We start from the raw sequence: 8,385 nt of genomic DNA on the forward strand, positions 1-8,385 counted from the left end.
ACACACACACACACACACACACACACACACACACACACACACACACACAAAGGTATGTCTCTACACCTGTTTTCCTTAACCCACAATGGAGCTGCATTAGTGTGTGTGTACTCCAATGTGTGTCTTTCCCCTCTTATATTGCAGAACTAGTCTATATGTTCCAGACAGCATCTCTTCTTACCACTGCATCAGGGCGCACATGTGTGTATGTGTGTGTACATGTGCAGCCTTCCCCAATATATTTTAGTGCTTTAGCTTACATGTAAATATATAAAAAATATATACATCTCCTTGCCACTGCAGTTTAGCAATCTTCAGAAGAACAGGAAAATGGGTTCACGCGCACATGCACACACAGATTGGGAGAAGAGAAAAAAAAGACAAATCATTTCACTGAGAGTGAGAGAGAGGACGAGAAGAAATTGAATTGAGGGTGGTGAGGATGGGGGGAGGGAGAGGGAGAGGGAGGAGGGGTGAATTGGTAAGGGTTATATTGCATAGTTTAATCTGTTGAGTTCAGCCGTGGAGGCTGGATTGGGGGAGGGGAGGAAGAGTACACCAGCATGCCTGATATTAGTTCTCCACTGTGCATGCATGTCCACGAAGGCACGCACGAACAGCCCGCTACACTGGCTGCGCACGGGGGGGGCACAGCACACATACAGCAGACACACCCACACGCCAGCAGGAACGACCCACACACACACACACACACACACACACACACACACACACACACACACACACACACATATAGCTCTGGAGGCCAAACAACACAATTGTGTGTGTGTGTGTGTGTGTGTGTGTGTGTTTCTACGCTGTATGACTGTATGTATGTGTGTATCTGTGTGAGTAACACCACAGATGGACAATTTTGGATGAGACAGGTGTGTGGACCAGGTGTACAGACTTGAGCATGTAGGCAAGTGGTTTTACGGCTTAAAACAAACCCATACACACACACACACATACTGTACATACAAACACACAGAGCTAACAGCCATAGTCTTGGAAGCTTCTGCTAACAGATCTAAAGTGCAAATGACTCCCATACAATCTGCCCTTAACCCTCATGAAGCCATTTACATGTGAACTACTTCATTTCCTCACAGTTTAATCACCTCATTTCACCCAGTTGGAAATCACCATGGAGATGAAATCCTTTGTTGGCATTGACGTTTTTTGTAATTGTGGACCCATTTTCATGATTTCCTCATATTTCTCATTGGCTTTTCCAATATATGATTTCACCTCTAGGGGGAGCCCTCTGTTTCTCAATTGGTTGGGGAACTAACTAATTGGTGTGGTTAATTGCACAATAACCACAGAATGCTGCCGGCAGAGTGTGTGAGTGTGTGAGTGTGTGTGTGTGTGTGTGTGTGTGTGTGTGTGTGTGGTGTGTGTATGTGTGTGTGCAACACTTGACTCAGTATGTGCTGAAGTGGACTGCTTCTGCTCCTTGGGACTTCAGGGATCACCCAGAGTGTACCCAGGGTGGGCCTGGTGGGGTGGCTGTGCTTTTAAGGGAGGCTGTATGTGTACTGTCAGGAGCACAAGTTTGTTTGTGTGTGCTCTCAGTGTTACCAGTTTCTTCAGTGTTTTCATGGAGGTCTCTCTCTCCCTGGTGTTTGTTTAGTGCTGAGGCAGACAGCTAAAGATGGGCTTTGGATTCACACACACACACACACACACACACACACACACACACACACACTACATGCTCCTGACACTCCCATATATATCTTACATATCTTACATAGCTTACATATCGTATCTGTTGTTTGAAGTTCATAATATTGTTGATATTGTGTGTGCATGTACCTCTGTTATATTTCTGTTTGCGATTGTTGCGGTTGTGCATACACATTTGTGTATGTCCTTTTTTTAACTTTAACTACATGTATATATATTTGTATTAATGTGTTGCTGTGTGTGTGTGTGTGTGTGTGTGTGTGTGTGTGTGTGTGTGTGTGTGTGTGTGTGTGTGTGTGTGTGCACATGTATGCATGTGTACAGGTGTCCTTAGTGTTGTTTTTGTGCCCTTGCACAGTGCAGGCCTGAGTGATTGTTACTTCCATCATGTCTGTCTGGATTTTTCTGGTAGTCAGTTCCAGTTTGTCGGAAAGTTGGCACTTTCTCCCTGCGCTTGTGAGTTTGTGTGCATCCATTAGTGTAAAATACCCTGAAATACATGTTTAGGATATTACCGAAATGAAAACGATTGGAATTGCACAATTAATATTCATGCGCAATAAGGCAGATACCCACAGTATGTGTATCTAGGTGCAGGTTTTGGCTTTTCTTCATCGGCTGTGTGATTTGATGATGGGCAGTTTGGTTTCTCAAAGCCTCTTCTTGTGGTCTATCTTCTCAGGAACTGCTTTGTTGGCGGGACCACAGTGGCCGAAGGCCAGGGTAGTGCACCTGTGGGAGTTTCCCTCTCCATATGGAGGAAAATCCTCTGTGTGCCTTTCTTCTTTGTCTACATTAAAGAAATAGGTCGAGACTTTGGGAAATGCCCTTATTCACTTTCTTGCTGATAGACTAGATAGGATATTTAGATAGAAATATCGATTCTCATGTATAAAGTATATGTATGCTAAATATGAATTTACAGCTAGACTTAGAGTTAGCTTAGTTTAGCACAAGGACTGGGAGCAGGGGGAAAGTACGGATTAAACACAATACAATACATAGCATGTTTATTACTGAGCTTTAGAGGTGTTGGTAGGCTGATTATTTTACCTAACTACCTTTGGACAAAGCTAGGGTAGCTGTATCTCTGTGTTTTGAGACTTTCTGCTTAGTTAAGCTAACTCTTGGTTGTACCTTAATAGTTTCTGTACATACATGCTAGTGGTATCAAGAGCTATGCTGCCACATGTACAATTCACCAGCATTTAATTAATGCTTTAATTTTTAATTTTGGCTAATGATGAACTCTGTAAAACTCAGAAAGCACTTTCTGGGTTCCACACGGCCAGATAAAGAGTAACATGGTGCTGCATTGAGAATAGTTTTGTATCTTTGCTTTATTCAGCTCTTACTACTCTACTTAGCAAGCTGGCCAGCTTTCCACTGATGCCAATCCCTCACTTCAATTTTTGAATCAAATCTAAGAGCTAAATATTTTTATTTTACAAATTGATGTTGAGAGTCTGATTTTCTCTGGTGGCTATTTGCAGCTGAATTAAGGGAAAAATGTGCCTGCGGCCCTCTTTTAAATGACAGAGAGCTAAAAGATGAAGTGTTATCATTGAGCCACGTCTTTTTACAGGTCATCCTGCTCTGTTACTGCAGAGCGCTCTACTTTGTTCTCTCTTTGTCCATCCTTTTAGTCTTACTTTTTGTCCCTTTTCTCTTCTCACCCCTTCCCTCCCTGCATGTTTTCTACTCCCTCAGTGAATGTCACTTTCCTCTTTCTCATTTTCTCTCCTCTGCTTGCCTTCTCTCTTTTTTCAAGTGTCTTCTCCCAACTTTTAACTGCATAACTCCCTCTCAGGCTCTACTTCAAGTGCCTCAGCTCTTCTCCCGTATGAGCCTCCAAACAGGCAAACAGTCATGCAGCTCTCCTATCACAATATAATGAGATTGGGAGCACCCAAATTGAAAGAAGCCATTTTCTACAGCTGTCAACTTATTATCGAGAGGGGACCGACTTATTTTCCTCTGAAGGCAGAGGAGGAGAGAGGGATGGAGGTGATGGAGGGATGGAAGAGAACGGGTTTGAAGTGAAAGGGGTACTGAGTGAGGAGGTGAATGGGGGGGGGGAGCAGCAGTGAGCTGTTTAATATTTTGAATGGTGTCGTTTTTCCTTCTCTCTGGTATTTCAGTTTAGTTACTAGTAGAGCCTTTAAGTCCAAGTTTCCTCTTAATATTTACAAAAGCAACATGTAAGACTTTCTGGACCTGTGTTTTTATTTTCAATTTTCTTTTTTTTTTACGTGTGTGTAATTATTTAATCCCCTTTCTTATGACTATTTACATGCAAAAAGTAGGCACGCCCAGTCAAATGCAGGTGCTGAGCTGCACAGTAACTCATGCTCAGACATGAGCATAGCATGCCTCACATATTGACACCCCTATCACATCCTTTAAATGCCACACATCCTGCAATGGCCCACAAGGTTGCAGAACCGGTTTTGGAGATTTTGAAGATTCCTGCACAAGCTGTCAGACCGTCAGCAATGTTGGGAAGGTTACTTTAAAAATGTAATAGGTCACCAGGGGTGATTCTAGGATCCGACTTTTAGAGGGGCTCATCCCCTGATGAGAATGTGACATGGATACAGTGCCTTGCAGAAGTGTAACCCCGCCTGCTAAATCCGTTTCATTATCTGATGATCTCTGGGCTAGATACTGAACAACAATGTCAAACGTTTTTTTGACACTATTTACATTTTGATGGAACTAAACCTGACACACATTAAGTCACAGTAAACGACCAATTCGACACAATGTTCAAACATTCAGCAATTTTTGTTGCTTACGTTTCAATTTGGGTTCTAATCTTCACCATTAAATTACCAATTATTTTTTTTCTCTGGGCACTACCATGGTTAAACTTTATTGTTTGTCACTAACAGACAAGTTTGCAAACTCTCACTTGTAGTGTAACTATTTGAATTACTTTATCAACGTAATGCAACTTATTACATTTAATTACTTTTTGATTACTTCTCTAAATTTCTAATTTATTTGTTTCAACTGTTAACCAAATATAAATGTTTAAACCTGGCAATTAAACCTTACAGCCATACTCAACACTATATATATATATATATATATATATATATATGATATATATACATATATATATATATATGTATATATATATATATATAGCTCTCACAGTATTATGCACCAAGCAGATATGGTGCTAAAATACTTCTTCAATGCAAATTAGAAGTGTGTCACATGGAAGATTGCTTGCCGTTACTGTAAGCTAACCTAACTTACGTACAGGAAGATGTCTCTTGAGGGTGGACTTCAACATTTTCAACATCTATAGCATTGATCGCTAGCAAACATTCTTATGTTTAAACTCTTCTCAGGTTTTTGTATGAAATGCTTTTTTATATTTCCAACACTGAAACAGAAATTATCCGTAGCCATAGTGACAATTCTCAGACAGTTTGAGCGGCCATTCAACTTTCAGGCGGGTGGTGCTGCAAATTCAAACAGGAAAACCAACTGAAAGCAATAGCATCAAACTTTACTAAACGGCTGTGGCTGCAATGGTCAAAAAAAAAATGTATGCTCATGAAAACATGCTAAGCAACAAAATTAATATTCAACATAGAGCCTAGCTTTTTACAGAAAATACCCAGATGTAAGCCCCAATGTAATCATGAAATTTTTCATAGGTAATTTAACTACACATTTTTTCCTAGTAACTGTAAGGGATTACAGTTACCTTTATTTTGTAATTAAAGTGGCTATACGTAACTTTCTAGCGGCCGCTTTGGACAAAACCGGTGCTTTATTGCCTACACCTTAGATTACAGAGTCAGTATTACCGGGAGGTCATATTATCATTTCGAATATTTTGATTAGACACAAACTCATTAATTTACAAAAAGAGAATACGTTACGGATGCATCATTGCATTTGAAGTGTTGCATTTGGTAACTTAGCCTGATTTGAATGTAGCATATCATGAGCTAAACCAGGTCTCCCTGTCACTGTGTCACGAGCCAAATCATTAAGAGATTATTGTAGCATCAAACGTAATAATAAATTATGTTAATATAGTGCATTTCATGAAACCCACAGATGCTTTACACAAGTTTTGAGTGACAAAGGGAAAGAAACACGGACTAAAAGGACTAACACCTCCGCGGCATGCTAAATGGAAGGGGGGTGTAATTTAATGTTGGCTACTGATGTACAACCTCATAGCACAAGATTAAGTTATTTTATGAATGAAATGAACATATTACATACCTGACGGTAAATTTGGGGACAGTCCCGTAATTGTCTCGTGACTCAAATTTCGCCCATTGTCTTTCATTTTCCCTTTTTGCTTTTAGTTGTTCTTCATTTAATTTCTTTCTTTTCTGTGATGGCCCTGCCCTAGTATCAGCCATAACTACAGCAGAAAACTTCTAAAATAAAATTAGAATACAATTAGAAACCTATGTAATCAAATCTCTGCTACCATTTACCTGGCTGGATACATTAACACAGGCTTTTCCGGTGTTACAATGAAAAATGTGAACCGTCAGAATGTGTGCTCTGTAGTAGATTTATGTCTACCTGCCATAAACCATTTTGTCACGTTATAAAAACTATATAAAAATAGCATTCTTTTCTCTGTCAGTCTTGTTTCCTGTTACAGGTCATTTATGATCATCAGATGAAAAATTACTCAGTTTAAGAAACATTAAAAAGTTACTTGTCACTTACGGTGTAACAATCACATGTCACTCTAAATGACATGTTACATATAACTAGTTACTCCCAACAATGTCAGCAGGGTCTGACGATGGCTGAGTTGAATTAGTCCTTATTTCCAACCAGGACACTTCTTTCAACACCTTTCTTTATTTGAAAAAAAAAAGTTTAATCCATTTTAGGGATATTAACTTTTTTTTAATTCAAGCTTAATTTTGCTTATATTCCACTCAAGGATGATTACCGGCGCTGTTTGTACCTTTTTAAAGTGTTTTTTTAATACCTCAGCTGTGGAGGCTTTCAGTCCAGTGATTTAGTTTGCTTTTTGTCTGTTACTTAGCAGATATCTCAAAAACTATTTAACAAATGTCAGTACAATTTGTTAAAAATGTAAACCTTGGGCCAAGAAGGAACTGATTAGATTTGGTGCAGATAGCAGCCTAGTTAATGCTAATATGCAATCATAAAAAAAAAAAAGATTGCATATAAAAAAAATAAAATCCCCATGTTTTGGGGAAGTTTTATTAAACTCCTGGATTACTTGCATCATGACTGCATCATCAGTACAAGTTTGCAATTTTGAATTATTGCAAAACATTTAATTCAATCTTTATATGGTTTGGCACATGATGCATACAAAGTGTTTTAGTTTGATTTTGAAATTGTAAACCATCCAATTTCTTTTCTGTCATAGTTTGCTACATTCTTTTAGATATAGCTTGTTTTCAAAAGACTAAAATTTCAGTGAAACTTGTAGTGTTAACAACAAATTTATGGTTTAATGTTTTTCGGCGTGTGGCCATCATCAGGGGATAGGTGCAGCCTTTTAAACGGGGAACTCAAAGTGTGTTTATAGGTGTTCGAGATTGGAACAAGCATTTTGTGGCTCTAGAGGGATCTGTGTGAAGTCTGATAAACATCCTCAAGTGATTTAACGTGAGTCAGCATCGGTTGGGGCTGAAGACTACAAGCTGAAAATGAAAAGAATTTGGGGGGGGGGGACTAGAAAGAAGTGAGTTTACCAGTTCTTTGTATATATATAACACTCCTAATCTCTGACTGTGGCTACCCGCTAGAGGCTCAAGGCTACATTAGCTGCTGGGTATGCATGCTAGTTGCATTGTGGGTAATGTAGGCACCAAGTTTTGACAGGGAAGAACAATGTGTAGAATAAAAAGGACGTTATCTCTGTTTTTGTTGTTTGATTTTGACCTTTGTTTTTACTGTCCATCAAGAGTCTGACAAGCCTAAATTATCTGCACTGCACTGTTTTTTTGTGAGGTTGCTGTTTGCCAGCACTGTGCTTTGTGCTTTGTGCATGTGTAGCTGAATTTTTGTCTGTCCTGTTTCTACCGTCTGTATAGCAAAGTGACCTTGTCTGCACTCAGCAGGAAGACACTAGAGAGGAGTGATTAACAGGAAAGAGACACAGAGAAGAGAGAGAAGTGTGAAAGAAAGATGGGAATCAATCAAAAAAAGAATTGTAGTGAGAGATGGGCGGTGTGACGGTAAACATGCAACAACAACAACAAAATCTGAAAAAAGAAAAACAAGACCCAGAGAGTGCAGAAAAGATTTTGTAAAAGACTGAGAAGTGGAGAGGGAGGGAATGTGGAGTGGAGGAGTGACTCACCACACATCTTTTGTTTTTTTTCTTCCTCTTCTCCCTACAGGCAATCTGGAGGTGCAGTCATCAAGAACAGGTAAGATGGGGGATGAGGGATGGGAGGTAAGAGGGAGGGAGGGAGGGAGGGAGGACCAAAGAGAAGAATCTTACGCTGAATATTAATCAAACTCACACTTGTACAAGTGAGAAGATACAGTGCATACATTGTCCTCACATTGAAAAATGTGTTACTGTACTGCATGTGTGCGACTGTGTGTGGTTTTTGCAGTGTGTAGTTACAAGCTCCTCTGCTGTGACCCAGGTTAATGAGACTGCACCCACACACACACACACACACTCACACACACACACACACACACACA

At 39.7% G+C, this 8,385-nt stretch overlaps 1 protein-coding gene across 2 annotated transcripts in view; it reads left to right on the forward strand.

Moving 5' to 3' along the window:
- Window positions 1–8,385, forward strand: part of dpf1 (double PHD fingers 1) — a 43,444-nt gene that overhangs the window by 5,138 nt on the left and 29,921 nt on the right. For both annotated transcript variants that reach the window (XM_032510980.1, XM_032510989.1), the window contains exon 2: window positions 8,070–8,099. In XM_032510980.1, the coding sequence (XP_032366871.1) occupies window positions 8,070–8,099 (30 nt within the window). The remainder of the gene's footprint in view (window positions 1–8,069; window positions 8,100–8,385) is intronic.

Source organism: Etheostoma spectabile, chromosome 3, assembly GCF_008692095.1.
Source record: "Etheostoma spectabile isolate EspeVRDwgs_2016 chromosome 3, UIUC_Espe_1.0, whole genome shotgun sequence".
Classification (NCBI taxonomy): Eukaryota; Metazoa; Chordata; class Actinopteri; order Perciformes; family Percidae; genus Etheostoma; species Etheostoma spectabile.